The following is a 19,200-nucleotide window of genomic DNA, read 5'->3' as shown; positions in this document are numbered from 1 at the left end:
AAAAAATTGCTTTCCTTTTTTTTGTCTAAAACATTAGTAATTGTCATTTAATGCATTTATTTTACAAATAAAATTTAATTTATAGACTTAACCTAATTATTATTAATTGTTTAAATATCTATTTATTACCTAACTTGTAAATTACTTACTTAGATGAGTGATACTTTTGTCTTAAATTGTATTAATCCTAAGTGACCACTCGAATGTCACAGCATAATGTAATTGTTTTTCTTTTTTAATTTATATTCTATTGTTATCATTTTTCCATTTGTATCTTTCCATCATAAGACTACAATAAAATAGCCTAGCAGGATTTGTGCTATGAGGACAGACTTAATAAATAAACGTTTCCATTCTTTGCATTTTTCTTTTTTTTTTTTTTGTTGCTAACCTCAAAATTCGCCAAATTTTGAAAGAAAATAAACTGGATCAATAATTCACAGGATAGATTTGCGAATTTGGTTGGAAGTTTTGAACGAAATAGCCTATAATTTTGATCAAGGAAATGTCGCAATTGAATATACTTCAAAATTCGCAAATCCATCCTGCGAATTATTGATCCAGTCCATCTTTTTTCAATTTATTACGTATAATTTTTTTCCGTAAAAAAATATTCATGCTTATAATCGAAAAGAACAAAAACCATCACTGATAATTACACTAATATTTTTCTTGTACTGAATACAAGTTGAAATGAAGATTAAGACTGACTGAAAATCCTTTTTCTCATTTTAGCTTTTCTGACTCCTTTTCAATTTATAGGTTCAGGAAATGAAATATTTCTACCTCAGAAGTTTCCAGGTAGCAGAAACAAAAACCAATATTTCAGCCTAAATCCTAACAATACAATCCAAGCAAACTAATAGAATCGATTGAGCGGAATATTTTAATGACTATAAATTTCAGCTTTCTCCTCATACAAATTTGATAATTTCAATTTTCTTAATTGAAATCAACCATTCATGTATCGAGATCAACATATTCTTGCTATGAACAGCTTTCCTATCTCCAAATGTCAACAAATATGGATACACGAAAATCGAATTACCATTATTTAACTTTCTCTACTTTTTCGTTTACAAAATCATTCACCGCAATTCCAGAGCTATCAGATGAACTAGAAAATTATGTCATCTTTAAAATAAATTCGAAAACTACCAAATTTCAAAAGTAGCAAATAAGAATAACATTTTAAACAATGTATACAAAAAAACAATCACTCAAATAAATAATACATCATTCGTTAGCACTTACAAATTAAAGCATCACTTTTTCGATACAATAAAACAGTCATTTTGATCCAATAAAGAAAAGATCGGATTTGTCGGGATTTGACATTGAGTATTTCGTATTATCGGAAAAATGAATGAACGGTTTCTGAGAGAATGGCTGGTGTAAAACGAAGGAAAAAAAGAATGAAGATGAAGCAGCTTTTAGTAACTTGGCATCCCAGTTCCTTATTCCAAAATTCATAAAATCTTGCAAGATGTAAGTTAATGTGAATTTACGGGATTAAAAACAGTAAGAGCTTTGAAAATTAAAATCACCATTATTAAAAAGTGAAACAAATATATATACAAAAGGAAAAAAAACAGGACATGAACCGTTTGAATAAAAGTGGCGTCTTTTCCAGTATATTAAAAAAAAAAGCAAATTAACAGTGCAATGACTTTAAATAAATGAATTAGCATTTGCATCGCTTGAAAACAGTAAAGTAAATAATTCAGACATCAATAAAAATAACTTCAGAAGACGTAAATGTTTATTTGGAATGTTAGGAACTATCTTAGAAATTATTCGTAGAAAGAAATTTTATTTGATTCGTAATTCCTCGAAAAACAAGAAGAATTAAGCAAACAAATAAACAATGACATTAAACAAATATTTGTATTAATCCATGATATGATCTACGAATCTGATAAAATTTCTTGATTACTTCCTAAGATTCCGCAGTTAAAGCTTCAGGATCTTATAATCTGCAAGAAATAAAAGAAAAACAAAACCTTATCAGAATAGCAACTGAGTAATAGCGATGTACAAAATAACTACGACTAATGAATAAAGTAAATACCTTTTACTACTAAAAAGTGAACTAGCGAAAAAATCTTTAAAAAATGGAAAAAGAATTCAAAGTAAGCAAACCTTTCTTTATTCCACAAATCTCTGCATAGAAAATAATATAAAAAGAGATAATGAAATAGATAATGATGGTGAGATAAACAATAATATAACTAATTTAAAAAGAAAACTGGAAAAAAGAATAAACTTACAAACTCTCGTAAAACAGCTTAATAAGACTTACCAAATCCTAAAATGATCCTTATCCTTACAAGCTCTCGTAAAACAGGCTTAACAGGGCTTTCCAAATTCTAAAATGATTCACTTAGTTATAAGGCCTAAATCGAGAGCTTCACGTTCAGCCCATTCATCAATCGATTCTTGTGTTTCCATTGGTGAATCATCTTCCACGTCGCGCAAAGCATCTATTATAAATGAACCTGCAAAACAGTTCGTTTCTTTATTCCTCAATTGAGCAAAGTAATGAATCATAGATAGAAGATAAATAACCATGGTCTTTGATGTGTTAGTCATATGAGAAATGAAAATGAGAAAAACTAGCAAAAGTATTTTTTCGTCTTTTGATAGGTGGTTGAATTTTCATGATCCGGTATGTAGATCCGGCTAACATATGGCTCCTAAGTTTACAATGGGATAAATGATCAACAGAAATCAATTAATCACTATATAATAAGAGACAAGTAATCTTACGGTGAGTAGTCAATGCATCGAACTCATCATCTGAACTTTCACCCGAATTATTCCTCGTATCTGAAATAAAATCAAGATCGAATTTTGAAGAATTACCCAAGGAAGCAAAAATTAAACGAAATATCCAAGTACAATGCCTGTAAACAGTACTAACACTAACATAACAGCATGTCAGACGTTATCTTACATTAGCTTTTAGAAAAAATATTACAATGAAAACTACTCATTTTTAACTATTTATTTTGAATTTTTCGTCATTTAGTAAAAACTCGTAATTAACAAACTTGCTAATTAAATTAATATATTAACTGCCTACTTGTTAAATCTACATCGCAAATATTACTTTTTTATATATATAAATTACTTTCCTCTCAAATAGCTTCTCCGTCAGTATTTCAGAAAGCTACAATTATGCAATGTCTCCTTATTCATACTAAACAGTGATGCATACCAAGAAAGCTAAGAGGAAAAAGTTCGTTTGCTGTATTACTACATGAAACACTATAATCGCTTGTATCCAGTATCACACGACTATTATTACGTTGGCGTAAGGATTGAACATTACATATTGTTCCTCCAATAACCACTGTGATCATCTATAACTTTGTCCTGCTTTAATAAGAAAAAAAAAATTTCATTGCAATAAAATCTACGAAAAGTAAAAAACGTGAAAATATAAGCACAAGATGAAGCAGCAAACAAAGGACAAGAAAATGATGTAAAATTGTATATAGTAAGTTTTCCAGAGAAACATCAGGCGAATATTTTCAATGAAAATGCTATCTAGCAAGGTGAGTTTCAGAAAAAATAATTTAAGCAGGAGAACGGTAACCTTCTGTTTCTGAGAATGTTCAGATGTTGGAAAAGCATCAAGTAACGCTTGAATGCCATTTGAAGTTACCTGAAAAAAGTTTATCAATCATCACTTTACAATCATATTTATGACTTTATATTCCTATTTACTGTTCTTAAATGCAAACATTAAATGGAAGGTTTTTTTTTAAAAAAATGGGATAGACAGGTTAGCAAAATTAATGAAATGGAAAAATTAACGTTGAAAAGCCATATTCTGATCAAGCATGGCAATGATCAAAGATTTATATCTTTAAAAAAATTTCAAATAACTGACAAGAAGACAACCACTCAGATCAACATGCTCCAAATTTTTCAGCGTCGTTAACGAACAAACACCTTCATTACCCAAATATGTGCAACAACGGGTTCGAATAATCTCTAGCTTTAAACAACCGCAAACAATTGTCGACAGAGAGCTATCTGTTATCGCTGCTAGCGAACTAACATCAAGCTAAAAAAAGTGCATTACTATTTTTAATATTTACTTATAATATTTAAATTTTAGACATGAAATTCCTTCACGTTTAAAATTTAGTCAAAATTAAAAAACTTACTGTTTGAAGTTCTTTTAATTTTCCAATCTTCATAACAACTTCTTCGGTTATCGTTGTATCGGAGCCAGCATATGCCAGACTAAGATGGTGAAGATGCGGAAGATTATCAGTTATTTCTTCCAGTACTTCATCCGACACAGCTGAATTGTAATCTAACCTAAAATTCTTCGTAAAGTAAACCCTGACGAATGGCATTAAATTTTGCAAGTTTTAAAATCAAACTCTAATCTTTAACTTCACATTATTATTAAATTCGAAATGAAATAATTAGCGAAGAGTCGTTTAACAAAATAGTTTCAACATAATCAAATTCTTTGATGTTAAGACTGGATAAAATCAATCTTGTTCTGAGCAAGAAAACAGCAAATTTTCTATAAACAATGAGGAAATACTTACGACAGCTCGCAGAGATAATGCAGTCGTGACAAAGCTATTAGACCCACTGAAGTTAAGTTCGGGAAACAGTCACCACACAAAGCAAACGACTTTAAATATATTAAGCTTCTCGATATCAAACTGCAAGTTAAGTTTTCGTAAGTCTTGATACAGACTTCAACAATCTATACATTATAATTTACTTATTCACTGTCAACTCCTCTAGTGAATCCTCTGTTAATTTATGCAAAATTTGGAGAACTTTCAGGGTCTTCCGAAGTATCCTTAAGTTTTTAACCCATACACTCTTTTTGCACTCTTAACAATTGAGAATATTGATAAGAACAGTCAGACTCCACACCAATTTTTTTGGTAACATTAGGGACTTGTTCTCATAGAGATGAAAAATTCGAACAAAGCAGGAATTTTAAAGGGAATTCTACGATTTAAGAAAAGCATATTTTAAACACCTTTAGATGGTCCTACCTAAGGAAGCTATCAGAAATAATGAGAGATTTAAGCGTTCGGTGCATTAATGAAACAAATATGAATTCGGAAATGAAAACTTCGACATTGTATGTATTGTTATAAAAATACAACGGAAAACTTTTTTTTCTCAACTACCTGAGTATATCATCAGAAACCAGTTGGCAGGAACTTAATCGAAGTTCAGTTATATTCGGTGAATTAAGACACAGTTCTTCAAGTGACTGTTTATCCAGACGACAGCAACCATCAAGTAAAATCTGGGAAGACATTAAAAACCAGGTTCAAATTAGGCCTTTACTTTCTCTCAAATGCAAGATTATTTTATAAATTTCCGGTTTGTAGTTCAAAAAAAATCTTCACTTCATATCAGCTATAAAGTAAAAAATGGTACCTAGCTCCAAAACCAAACAGCAGATATCATTTATGAGGGGAAGTTGTTTTAACTCATAGAAAGCATCTAAAATGTATCTACTATTTCTGAAACAATGATGTCCTTCAAAAAACAATGACTCACCTTTTCCAAAGAACCTCCAAACAGTCGGAAGCAACGACCTTTGAATCGTCGACAACCTCGAAGATCAACTTCACGCATATTCATACCTAATGGCTTGAACAAATACCATATTGTCTTATCACTCACATCTATCATATCTCTGTATGTAACGGACCGCAAATTCGTTAATGGTTCACCAAACGTACGCACTGCTTGCCAGTGACCACCGAGTCCCGATAAATTTACCTAAAATAGCTGCATAACTTTATATCAGACAGGCAGGACAGAGAATCAAACTTCAAGCAGTAGAAAAATTTCCGACGTTTGAAACTTGGCTTCTCAGTTTTCCTTAGATCCTATCAAAGATGTAAGAATGGAAGATTAGGAAAATAGGAAAAAGTCTTTCTTGAAACTTACCTCTTCTAAATTTGGACATAAACATGAAATAATGTGAAAGGCTTGCTCATCCAGCAAATGTACCACTCCGGATAAATCCAAACACTTCAAATGTATACCACAACGAGACAAAAGCGCCTATAATAATCATTAATCTCCTTCTTTCACTTCAAAAGTACCTATTGAAAAGTTTCGGAAAAATTTCGGTCGAATAAATGAGATCATGCATTTTTTTGTTCAAACTGCTCACTGCAAAGCATATCGAGATTTTTTCAACCAATTTTGAGTATATTTTAGATACATATATTTAAAGAAAAATAGTATATTTTAGGATGAGTATAACGAGTTCAAAAGATTACTTGTAGAAGTAGGAAAATGATACATTACCTTCAGATGAGTATTTCGAAGGGGATTTAGTGGTGAGAAAGTGCATCCAAAACCACTATCACTTGCGAATGACAATGTGTGGTTCCATTTCCAAGTCTGTAATTCGATCAGTAATTTTAAAAAAAATCAATCAATATACACTCATTCTTGAAAATATGATTAGTATATTCACAAATCCATTATATCCATTATATTTTTGAGAGTCCTTTTTCAGTATAAAAAAAAGAACAATATTAGGATCATATATTGCGAGGAAGAATATCCTACTCAAATTAGAAATACGTAGGATATTATTCTTCTAATTATTTCTGGGTGATGGAACATCAATTCCCCATCCCCGACCGTCTGTTAGCCAAAAAAATAGCGGAAGAAAAACAGGAGGAGAAGCAAAGAAGTGAAAATAAAAAAAAAAAATCATTATCTAAGTGCAATCCAGCGGTATTGATACAAGTGCATTCTTCTGTATGGCTGACCCTTCCTTCATCTTGTTTGTTAAAAAATATACCTTAGTGAATTTCGTATTTTAAGTAAGGATACAAACAGAGCTCTATAACCCAACGACAAAAGAAACCTCAATGGACGATTCCAAAAAGCTTTTGTTTACTCTTTCTAATCGAATTCTATCCATTGGTGGCAAGAAAGACAGGACCAATGTAAGTATCCTTGCTGGCAGTACTGACATTGACAATCGATTTGCAAACTGAAAATACATCCAGTTAAATGGCAAATTTTAAGGACCCCAAAGAAAAATACAATCCTTGTAAATTTTGGAACAGAGATGAGTGAGTCGGGTGAGCACCACAAACCACTGGATAGATTAAAGAAACATTTTGCGGATTTGCACTATTCTCATTGATAATAAAAGACATACCGCACTAAGTGGTCATAAGTCTAATGTCTTTTGTCGAATGAAATAGAAATTCCTATAAACTATAGAAAATTTAAATTTTTTGACAAAATCGAACCAGCGATGCAACATCTGCTAATGGACATAATGATGTGCTCCGCGATGCAACTGTTGCTACATTGTTCGAAAGATCATCTGGATGAAATAAACGTGATTATTTGTACCATGAAACAAATTTTTGGTCGTTCGAAAACTTACAAATAATTAAATCATGGAGTAGTATTTCAACCCTTTTTAAATCTGACTATAAATGCTATTAACTACATTTTTTTTTATTATATTTATTATATTCAGTGCATTATTATATTTAGTGCATTTCTTGAATTTATAGCGACCTAACATCAAAAAGGATTATATATGCTTTCCTTCCTATTTCACTTCTTTCTTCCTCAAGTAATGCTAAAATCTATAGAAAAGAAAATGAAAATTTGCAATAGATTAAACGACAGTCCCGATAATTTTTCCCGAAAAAATTGAAATTTATTTTAAGCATAATTTATTCGCAACAAACACCAATTAAACAATACCTGAGACTGGACAGACATTTGTCTTTTCAATTACATTGTCAGTGACACTTTTTTTTTAATTGATAACTGAAAAAAAGCAAAATTTCAGCAAGAAATATGTTATACTTTTCATTCATTGTGCATGCACTGTAATTTACACGGCTCTGCAACCCTGGTATTTATATAAGCTAATTATTTTCATCATTATTCATTCTTCCTAAGGTTTATCGCCACTGAATGGTTGTGTCTATTTCATCCGCAAGAAAAAACAAAGTGTCTGCTTTAAGTTGAACTTTTGACAATTAATAGGGTGAACTCCTAAAATTTTCAGCAACAGTTTCATTAAACAGGCATTCCTGGCAAAGTATATGCAACCTTCAAAAAAACTTTTTGTTTACACCACCAAACAAAACATCGTTAATTAGAAATTTATAAATAATTGAAATAAAAAGACACACTTGCTCAGAAATGATTACAATTACTAACCTACCTAGATTTTACTGAAAGGAAGATTCCCGACACTCTACTGCAAATAATAGAAATGTGAAATAAGGTTTAACAACTCTGACTGCATTATCTTCTGCACAAGATGATAGTACCACTGATTTCAAAAATACCGACAACAAAATACTTTTCTTTGATTTAAAAGTCGAAAGAGTTCTGAAGAACGCGAAAAGCTGTAGCTCACCTGTGATATCAACATCACTTGATCATAAAATCTCAGTTCATCTGGAGCTGCATTCTTCGCTCGCTCTGCACCTTCCACACATCTAAAAAAAATAAATACTAAAAAAAATAAATAAAAAAATAAATATAAATAAAACCAGTTAAAATCATTGAAATTTCCGAGAAGTAATAATCATACACTTTCAATTACTGCTTATGTCTTTCTGCAAAATAGAACACTTTATGTTTCGAAATCGGTTTTGCTAAGTTCAACATAATCGAAGCAACTGTTTCTGACTAACTTGAAGGTGATGCAGGCAGTCAAGTTTGATCGAGATTTTTTTGGTAATGTAGCGTAAAGCGAATGCTCACGTTCTTCCGACGGCATATAACAACTTGTGATCTGCAAAGAACGAAATTATTGGACAAATGGAAAACAAATTAGTGTATCTCTTCTACGAGATGAGGCAAAAAAGTCTTAATTCATTGTACTCCATAATGTATCCTACTATTACCTGACTGCTAAACAATGTTTCTTGATAAGAATTATTTTCAATGAAGGTGAAAAGCAATGTTACTATTAGCTATAGCATGCAGCATGGTAACCAAGACATCGACTAGAAACAAATGAGATTAAATATCACAAAAATTAAATATTTTTAGATTTTTTTCAAACTGGAACTTTATCCAAATAATTAGCGACATTGCTTTCTTCAAAGCGCATGCTGGAATTCAATGTAAGCTGCAATACCATGAGGATCGTTCACTAAAGCAATATGCATCGCCCCCCCAATGTCGACATATTATGAGGTTGAAGTACCATGAGGATAATACGGAATAAAATCAAACTAATTATTTCCAAGAAAATGTGGATATAAATCAAAATATGTACATAATGGAGAAACTTACATGGCCAAACTTTGAAAAAAATGATTTAAGCTGATTAGCCGTGACACGTCGGGAAATATTCGTAACGAGAATTTTTCGATCTTCATTTTTTGACCGCTGAAGTGAACTGCCACGTTCTCTTGTCCGTGTCGGAGACGCTGACATCGATAGACCAAGATTTAAATCACCTGAAAATTTATGAGTATGCCATGAAGCATAGGAAATAATAGCAGTCCTAATCAAGGTAATGAAAGCTTTGCTCAAGACTTCCTTTATTCCTGGGAGAAAATAAAAGCAACAAATTTTTGTCACAATTCTATTAAATCTGTAACTCTTAGACTTCATTAAAAAATCCATACAATCAACGGTATTAAAGCCTTGTTCATCAGATGTAAGCATCGGTAATAAGCGTCGATACTTCAAAAATTCGACTGCCGAATGAGACCATGTACGCCTAAAATAATAAAATGCTTTAAAAATTTTTTAAAAAGCATTTTCATGCAAACAAAGCCACATAAATAAATGAAAACTTTAAGTTACTATAATGAATTAGCAACTAAAGAGCACACTGTTTGCACTAATATCAAACATCCCAATCGAAACCTGATGCCTCAAAGTTAGGATTTCTCTGCTTACATTACATTTTACAAGCTTAACCAAATAATAAACTAAAAGAATTGTTCATTACGAAATGCAAATTACCACTAACGATTATCAGCGCATCATTCATTACATGCAGAATTTGACCACGCTGGACTAATTCTAACCAGCAACTACAACTTACCTTAATCGACCAATACTGAAGAATCTGGCTCGTGTAACAAAATTTTGAAATGATTCGGAGAGATCATTCAAACCACGATTTTCCAAATTGTAACCGTGAAGGCGTCGTAATGTTTTGAACATTGCCTGAAGCAATGAGTCGGCTGATTTGCAACAGTTGCAATTCACATTATGCAAATTATTATTGTCTTATCACCACTATTACCAAGTTAATCGTCGTATAAAACAGAAAATCTCCGGAAAGTGAAATGACATTTGACAAGACCATACACCAAATTTAAAGTAGAGTTCAGGAAGTTCGTAGTTAAATTAGATTATATTTCGTCAATCACTTTATATGGTTCCGTCAAACAAAAATAATTCCTCTTCCAATTCACGGGCATCTTTGAGCAAGATTTTTTCAACCGATTTTTACAGATCACGCAGAAACGAAATTACAATACTAATACTAATGTTAGACAAAAATCTCGCTAAATGAACTAAATTGTCCTTTTTTAAATGAAATGCACGATGCCGTCACATAAAATGTCTGAAATGATTAATGGCCTTTTGATGTGCATTTTTTCAATTTGCTGTAATAAATTGCCTGCATGAATTCAATTCACAGAATTAAACTGAAATTTTCTTGGTGAGAAACAAAAATATGCAATGATGGTACTCCAGTACTAACCGCTGGCCTTGCAAATGTACAAACTTCAGCCCGGAAATCCATTATGAACTTGTAACTATGGACCAAAACGTTAACCAAAGCGTTTGGTGATCGATCAATTTAACCGTTTAATTTATAAATCATCCATCTGCAAGAGATATATCATGAGGATGCAGTTATGGATATTTGACATGCATAAGTTAACTAAAAATTCAATTTCAGAAATACTTTAAAATTTAGAAAATTCTTGTCGTTTTCCTTTAATATGAGATGTTCTGAAAGCAAACATTCGATGACTTTAGTAAAGAATTACGCAATTACATATTAACATCATATGCAGCGTGCTTTGAACAACGCAAATAAACAAGTTGATATACACGCATAGAAAGGTATTTTATCGACAGATTACAAATAACTTTACTTTCATCTTTGTTCCAGGAACATTTTACGCACGTAACAAAAGGAGAGAGGAAGAATGTATTCCTTTGTCAATAACATTGAACACTACAATTTTAACGAGAAAGATAGGAGAAGCATCTTGTTCGTAGCGAAATCTGAAACAGTTAGGATAATCCTAATCATTAGTCATCATTATCCTAATCAATCATCACCAATCCTAATCATTCATTTATCCATTACTGTTCTAACGAACTCAGTTGTAACGACAAGTAATGAAGACCAGGAGACGTTACGAGTTTCGTAGCGCGTCTCGTGAAAAAAAGCTATCTCCCTTCCGAGAACTCGTTTCCCTCTACGCTCTAAGTTCCAGTTGTGACTGGTGGTAGTATGTCATTCGCTCCCTGCGGATATTTGTTGCATTTCTCTTTTTCTCTTCTTTTTCTCTCTCTCTCTCTGGTACCACCAAAAAACCTGGATGAACCTGAGAGATTTTGTTGATCTGAAATGATCGGTATTAGCTGTCAAATGATCAAAATTCACTGTTTTAATAATGTTTATGATTTGGTTTAATGTATATAATAAGGCATTATTTTTTCCTTTCGTATTTTGCATGTTATACTTACATAACATTACAACTAAGCATCAGACATCATATGTCATTTGGTAATTGTACAACTTTCTGAACACATGTACTTTACCCTCTCTCTTTCGCTTTCTTTTTTATTTTATTTGCACGTAAGCACATGTTTTGTTACGTACGACAAACATGAACGTATATATATATATATATGTTTGCTTTTTACCTATCAATAAATAACAGTAAACGATAACGCTGTTATTGCACATTGCAAATATTTACTAAGCAGATGTCGACAGATTTAGGGCCAAATATTAATTAACAATCATTACGAAAGGAATTGTATAACATTTATGTAGAAGAAAATAGAAGTAACTTTGAGTGGTCACTTGGCATTTCACTTCTTGAACTTCCAATAAATATGTTAAGAAGTGTATTTTGGGTGAGACATTACGCAGGTTGAATTAGTATCAGAAGGAGTTAAGGCTGTAATTCATCTGAGATTCAAAAAGATTGCTTAATTCATGTAATGCTTGAAATAAAGGGAAGTGAATTTTTGTGAATTTTTCCTAGTTGGTGCCATTATAGATATGGTCGTATTTTCTATTTAATTGTGGATTTTTTCGACTAACAACTTTTCTTGATATTTGAAGCCCTTAATTAAAGTCACTAGCATATTTCAGATTTCTTCGAAATGGTCGAAATCGATAAAGAATTTCCGAAGAAATGGCCATTTGGCATAGTTATGACAGCTCAGTGGGTATGTTTCGCAGTAACTTTTCTTAATTTTTATCCCTCACTTCTATCCTCTATCTTCCTATCATGCGTGAATGTAAAAGCAACGGTTTTATATAACACATTAGATCCAATTCACTCGTACTTTTTACATGGAAGTAATGTAAGTCATGTAATTTGACGGCACAACTTTACCATGTTTTGCCAATTTTATATACTTTCAGTTTGGTTGCTTTATATTGCTGATCATTTTGTATTGCTCACCGTATTACTACAGTGGGACATCGTTCGTATTTTTCTGCGCTTGGACAATATTTTTTGTCGGCTTAATTACGTGGATTGTCCATCTACTTGGTTTTCAAAGACAAATGTTGAATATCGGACAGATGTCCGCATTTATACCATTTGCGCTTCTGGTAAGTTTATTTCTGTCACATAGCTAGATGTTATACATTATTAAAATTTTCTAAAACAGTTTCAAGCGGCATGAATCTAACATATTTCGTAATCTAACGTATTTCTGAAATTATGGGGTCAATTTTGATTTATTGCCGAACTTGCTTGATGAGAGATGAAGTAGTTCAGGATTAAAGCGCATTTCAAATTGACATACTTAGAAAAACTATTAGAGCATTCAGCGTAAGGAATATTACGTAAGATATGCAAGGAATAATAGAATATAAAGTAGAATTTTCCTTGTTAGGAATTTACTTTTTAAGGAAATGAGTGTTTTTTTCATGAATTTATCATTTTATTTTTTCCGTACCATTTTATGCACTTATCAAAAATTTTCGTTTTTCATTTTAGCTTTTCGTATATTCGTTGCTTTTTTTCTTCTTCTTCTGCATTTCGGCGTTGATCTGCATGATTAGCATGTTTTCATCGATTGGCTTTGCTGCCAGCCTTTTCTTCGTCTACCTTTTCGCCACGGCAAGTTTTTTTTTATTATCCTTTTATTTAAAATTGTATCCCTTTCTTTAATTTTGAAATGTCAATTTTCGAAATTTTCAGTTACTTTGTTTGTTTTGCGCTGCAATGTGTGGTTACTTGGCAATCCTTCTGTATCGTGCTACTCCTAATGGATTGCTTCTGAACTTGAGAACGGTGATAATCGAGGGTGATAAGACCAGCACAATTAGTACTACAACAGCTACGTCTCCCGGAATCTATCCTCAGGGAACGAATCCTGTATAATATGGTATTTCACAATATTATACGAATATAAAAAGCATTTGCAGCACAGTAGTATGAAGGTGCTGTACTCAGTGAGCTGCTTTTATCTACCCAAAGAAATGTGCTTGTAATGTTTTTGATATTTCGCTAGCTTAAAATTAGCTTGTCATGAATATGAAAGCAAGTGATTATCTTGGTTCTGTCTATTTCATAACTATTGTTCTAAAACGTTTGTGTTTTTTAATGGGTGTTGTATGTTGGAAAAATTCTTGACAGCAAATTTAGAACTCTTCTTATCATTTAAATAGACTCCTCAAAAGAAATTTGGAATTTCAGCCGGAAATATTTCTGTTTAGGATGCATGATTGCAATTGGTATTTACGATCGTTTTTATTTTGGATTTGAATGGACAAAAAATTTTTATTCAGTATTACTTCATAGGAAATAGCAAGCAGTACTTTCTTTGGTTCTATCGATTAGCTGGGGATCAAAATCTTTTTAACGAATCAATGATTTTCGCTTACTTTGCTTGTAATTTGATAAGTTTTACCTCTAGTTTGGCAATGGCAGTATATTCTTTATGATTTGTTAAGATTTACCCGTACATTGATAAGCAATCGGCATCTCTTTGTGTTTATCAGTGGTCTTATAAGGTTTGCTAGTTTGATGAGCTTTGCTTATATGATTATCAGTAAATACCCGTCGAATAGATAATGAACAATTCTTTTTGGCATTTTTTGGATATTTTATTGAAAGACTAGTATTGCATGACCAGTAAACTCTTATTTTACCTATTCTCTACCATTATATTGTATCAAAGTAATATGATTTTTGTAAGATTTTGTGATTTAATTGCGGGTTAGGTACTTTTTCTTTTTGCAAAATAAGGTGGATTACGTGCGGCGGATTTTTAAATCTTTTCGATTTATATGTTGTGTTTTCACATGATTTTAGATAAATTAAATTTTTTAATTTGCTTCATTCAAGCCATGGTTGTGTTTTCTCAATAAACGGAAAAATCGAAATTCGTTTTGCAAAATTCGATGCTGTTTCGAATATATGATTCATAATTCGCTTGAATTTTGCTTCTATTGATTCTTCTATCTGGATTTATGAATTCATGAGTGACAACGGAAGTAGGTTTTTGAATGTGAGAAATTACTACTCTGTTTCTATCATCGGTAAAGTTAAATGGATACTAATTTTTAGTTTTTTTTCCGTATGAAATTCAAAACTTTGGAAAATTGATGCACTGACTTTAAGTACAATCATGTTGTTCCTCCATCCAGTTGAAATTGCCGCTCATTCAGTGGTAGCTTACCATTTTTTGATTGCTAACAATCCATTGTAATTGCTTTCTTAAGGATTTGTTTGATTTCTTTGCAGTTGTAATTAAAATTGTTTTCACTGCTTTCAGCACTTAATTGTTTATGTATGTTTGCGTGCTTTGCCCTACATTATCATACAGGCTTACTTGAATGGTTGTCATGCTTATATTGTCATACTTAATAATTTGATAAAATTTTGGATACTCTAAGTGCAAGATTTTACATGTTTTGAGTTTCGTGAACTTAATGCATATTGTTATCATTATATATTCGCATTTAAAAATGCAATCAATTATTTTTAAAAAATTTTGCAGATCAAACAGATCGAAATCTATGCGTCTTACATGCTCTACTTAGCAATTTTTGTCGGCAAACCTGAAAAAATGTTATATGTTATTTTAATTAGAATTCAAAATATTTCGCGGGTAAATGATTTGTTAACAAAATCAATAAAATAAATATTCTGATATGTGAAGCGATGAATCACTTATCCAAATCCAGCTCTTCCAATTTTTTTAGCCAATCTTAATCGCAATGCTTAGCTGTTATAGATCGAACCCTTTGTTGTGAATTCTTTCCAATGCATTAACTAGGCTTACATACAAATATCAAAACTTTGTGAAAAACCTCTACTCTGGCGATTAAGCCACTGTTTGTGGAATGTTAAACTATTCCCACCATATAAGGAGCTAAGATCAGTCATTCAGGTGGTCACCTACCAAACCAAAAGCCTCGGGCAGTTGCTTAATTCGACAGCTCGTTCAGTCACTTAGTCGGGCAGCTCGAGCAAATGCTCAAAAATCGACATATAGTCAGGCATTTCGAAAAAAAATAAGCTAAGAAAAAATTGCAAAATTTTCCTCCGACTAATTTTAATCCTAATTTTCAGGAGGAGTTGAGCTTATGTAAAAAAGTATAAAGGGTGAAGCAAAAAGAGATGACTGCGATAAACTGTTCAGCCTAAATTTATCAATTGTAAATTAAGGAAATATGATGAAACAGATTGGTAAATTGTGCAATTAAAAATATGATCATATGATTTAATAGGTAACTAAGATAGGCTTGCCGAGATGCAAACAGTAACAGTAATTCTTCAAATGAGACATTTTCAAGGTTAAAACAGATTAAAAAAAAAAAATCGAAAGTTAGGCACAATATTGAGCTTTTAACATGCTTATAGTCACATTTTGATCGTCTGTCATCCTAGTTTAATGAATTGATATGTAAGTCAATGATATGAAAGAAAACAGGTTTTTAAAATAGCATTACTACAACTGGTGCTCTTTCTTTCTTTTTTTTTTTTTTTTGTCAGAAGAGGCAACATATGTATGTATGTTGAATGAATTTCAATGACATATTTTGAACCTAAAAAAAGAAAATTGGAAATTTATCTTTTTCAAATTAAATGAATCATACTAATATTGTGCCAATGAAGTTCATATTTCACTTTTTGTCAAGTTTCCACAATTTCTTTTTTTTTCTGATCATTTTTATTCCATACTTTTAACCAAACGATAAGAAGTGATTGATTCCATTTATGATAAATGGTAAATGTAGAGTGAAGTGGACAGCAAATCTTGAGAAATTCATTAATTATTCATTTGGGATTAGATCAATGATGTGAAAAGACAAAAAAAAAGAACTGTTAGCCATCTTTTTCTTCATATATCTTCATACTTTTTCGTCTAAATCATAGAAGTTGCTATGATAACCGGAACCGGTAAACTGTTAACAAACCATTCGGTCACATTTCCTGTTCAACTATAACAAGACGATGCATTTGATTTCTTACATCAGTTTTTTATATTATCTGTTCTTCTACAATTCTTTACTATTAAAACTGATTTCAATAGCTTCTAGAATATTCCTCAATACTACCGTAATGGAAGCTTTCTAATTGTATGAACGAGCCATAATAACTAATAAATCAATTTCAAACGAAGTATATTGAATTAAGAAATAACGAAAAGTAAAACTTGTTAATGCATATTACATATGCTAACCATGCTAAAAGAGAAGATTCAGATTCTCCGATCTGATCTGATCTAATCTGATATGATGATATCATCTATGAGTTGTTAGTTTTTATAAAATAATGATTAGTGAAATCCCAAGTCAAATTCATGAGATTCTTTTTAAATACAACTAATATTTTAGTTCATTTGAAAAATGATGAAACAATTAGTTTATCTAAAAAAATTCCTATGTCCCTTTTTATGGTACTAACTAGCTATTACATCACAAATAGTTAACAATTCTAGATTACATTATCTTCTAGATCATTTTGTGATTACAGTTACAAATTATTTCAGGTTAGCATTTATTCCAAGTCAAATAAATGGCTAAAATGTCGCAAAGTACATTGTGATAATTAATTAATACATTGCTAATAAATGAGTCATTATATTATCGTTGACAATTTTTTTGAGTAAAATGAAGACAGTATTTTCAACAAAATTATTAATGGTCATTAGCATTTACTGAAAAGAGAAAAAAAATGGAGTAATTTTTACTAAATTTGTTATGAATTTATTAGTAAAATTTAGACTTAATCTTAAGTGTAACGTTTATTTTTTTTTTGACCATTGTCGACAAGCAATGAGTTTAATCGAATGAAAATTGTTTCAATTAAATATTATAGATAAAAGATATCATAGTAGTAGGAAATTAAAATTTATTCATCATAACTTATCATCCAATTTGTTGATAATAGCTTTTTAGATGTTATGATTACATCAAAATTCAAATTCTTTCCTTAGCTTAAAATAATAAATTTACATTTAATTTTAAAAGTGTGAACATAAGCTAAGTACAATGCAAATTAGGATTATGCATCTAAAATGATTCTAAAATCTTTGAACTTTATTTTTCGGGTGTTTCTTGTATCTGTAGAAATTCATTTATACTTTTTTTATTTTTTTTTTAACTTCCATACATTCGCGGATACAATTCTTTTCGTAAAAATACATATCAATAAAATATACGCTAAAATAATAATCACTAATAAAAGCATAGACTAATATAATCACTGATAAAAGAGTAGACTAATATGATCACTGATAAAAGAATAGACTAATATAACCACTGATAAAAGGATAGACTAATGTAATCACTGATAAAAATACAGGCTAACATAACCATTGGTAAATACAGGCTAATATAACCATTGATAAAAATATAGACTAATATAATCACTGATAAAAATATAGACTAATATAATCACTGTTAAAAATATAGACTAATATAATCACTGATAAAAACATAAATTAATATAATCACTGGTCAAAATAGACATTAAAATAATCACTGATCACTTTTTGGTTTCTTTTTTTTTTCAGAAATTTAGCTGAAATTTTCCTTTTTTTACATTTTTAATTTATGAAAAAAAAAATGACTGAACAAAAAAAAAAGCATAAAATTAAAATTATTTTTGCATAATTAGCAAAACAAATATAATACAAAGTAATATAAATAAAGTGAAAATCAATGTAACAATGATAATATCAAAATCTCTTGATTTCATTGATTCATCCAATTTATCATCGTATTGATTAATTTCATATCGAGATAATGATATCAGATATCCTGTTAATGTTGTCATTATTTCATCTTTATCATTAATCTTTACAGTACTAATCTTATCATTTTTTCTTTCATTGGTAGATGAGATTTCTTCACTTCCTTTATCATAACTATTCATCGCAGTAATTTCAGTGCTACTAGGATTAGTACTAGTAGAAGTAATACTGGTAGAATCAATACTAGTAAAATCATTGCTAGTAGTATCAGTACTACTAGTAGTATCAGTACTACTAGTAATAGTAGTAGTAGTAGTATCAGTGGTAGTATCGATCATATCATTGATAGTTTGGTAGCGACGTCTATCCCAAAATGGATCAAGATCTGGATGACATTTTAATTGGGTAAATGTGAAGAGAAAAACAATAAGATGACCAAACCAGTTAAGCATTTTTTTTTTTGAAATAATTTTTGAAATAAAAACATCGCTTATATATAGCCTTGTAGGGAACTTTGAACTTTCCAAGCAACTTCAAACTTTTTTTCCCTCTCACATATTAATTTACATAAAATATAAAAGTTGAATTTTGTATGAATAATTTTGAAACAACTTTTTGCAATAATTTTTTATAAATTTCGACAAAATTAATAAAAAATTTGAATTTAAATCATTTAAATGGCATGAAAATAACTTTTATTTACAAGTAAAAATTCAAAAAATTTCAAAACTGATTCAATATTTCAACTAATAT

General features: G+C 30.7%; 4 protein-coding genes across 4 annotated transcripts; 1 reads left to right on the top strand and 3 right to left on the bottom strand.

Annotated features, from left to right (window-relative positions):
* Window positions 1-2,333: 2,333 nt before the first annotated feature.
* Window positions 2,334-7,187, bottom strand: LOAG_17229 (leucine Rich Repeat family protein; the record flags this gene model as incomplete). Its single annotated transcript, XM_020449890.1, has 13 exons — window positions 2,334-2,498; window positions 2,770-2,829; window positions 3,221-3,365; window positions 3,602-3,670; window positions 3,899-4,075; window positions 4,179-4,335; window positions 4,575-4,694; window positions 5,178-5,299; window positions 5,557-5,781; window positions 5,953-6,069; window positions 6,319-6,414; window positions 6,890-7,018; window positions 7,125-7,187. The coding sequence occupies 13 exons, from the start codon at window positions 7,185-7,187 to the stop codon at window positions 2,380-2,382; spliced, it is 1,599 nt and encodes a 532-aa protein (XP_020306519.1). The 3' UTR covers window positions 2,334-2,379.
* Window positions 7,188-7,307: 120 nt separating this feature from the next.
* Window positions 7,308-10,835, bottom strand: LOAG_17228 (hypothetical protein). The gene is made up of 8 exons (XM_020449889.1): window positions 10,739-10,835; window positions 10,070-10,194; window positions 9,645-9,739; window positions 9,307-9,473; window positions 8,700-8,800; window positions 8,420-8,501; window positions 7,753-7,818; window positions 7,308-7,360 (listed from the first exon to the last, which is right to left on the bottom strand). Exons 1-7 carry the CDS (start codon window positions 10,778-10,780, stop codon window positions 7,783-7,785), a joined length of 648 nt encoding a protein of 215 aa, XP_020306518.1. The 5' UTR covers window positions 10,781-10,835; the 3' UTR covers window positions 7,308-7,360; window positions 7,753-7,782.
* A 1,531-nt stretch (window positions 10,836-12,366) lies between these two features.
* Window positions 12,367-13,936, top strand: LOAG_05845 (hypothetical protein). The gene is made up of 4 exons (XM_020446987.1): window positions 12,367-12,453; window positions 12,653-12,844; window positions 13,236-13,358; window positions 13,440-13,936. Exons 1-4 carry the CDS (start codon window positions 12,388-12,390, stop codon window positions 13,620-13,622), a joined length of 564 nt encoding a protein of 187 aa, XP_020302736.1. The 5' UTR covers window positions 12,367-12,387; the 3' UTR covers window positions 13,623-13,936.
* A 4,417-nt stretch (window positions 13,937-18,353) lies between these two features.
* Window positions 18,354-18,899, bottom strand: LOAG_05844 (hypothetical protein; the record flags this gene model as incomplete). The annotated part of the gene is made up of 1 exon (XM_003141381.1): window positions 18,354-18,899. One exon carries the CDS (start codon window positions 18,897-18,899, stop codon window positions 18,354-18,356), a length of 546 nt encoding a protein of 181 aa, XP_003141429.1.
* Between the last annotated feature and the right edge of the window lie 301 nt (window positions 18,900-19,200).

Source organism: Loa loa (assembly GCF_000183805.2).
Source record: "Loa loa unplaced genomic scaffold supercont3.51, whole genome shotgun sequence".
NCBI lineage: Eukaryota > Metazoa > Nematoda > Chromadorea > Rhabditida > Onchocercidae > Loa > Loa loa.
This window is presented reverse-complemented; position numbering and strand designations above follow the sequence as displayed.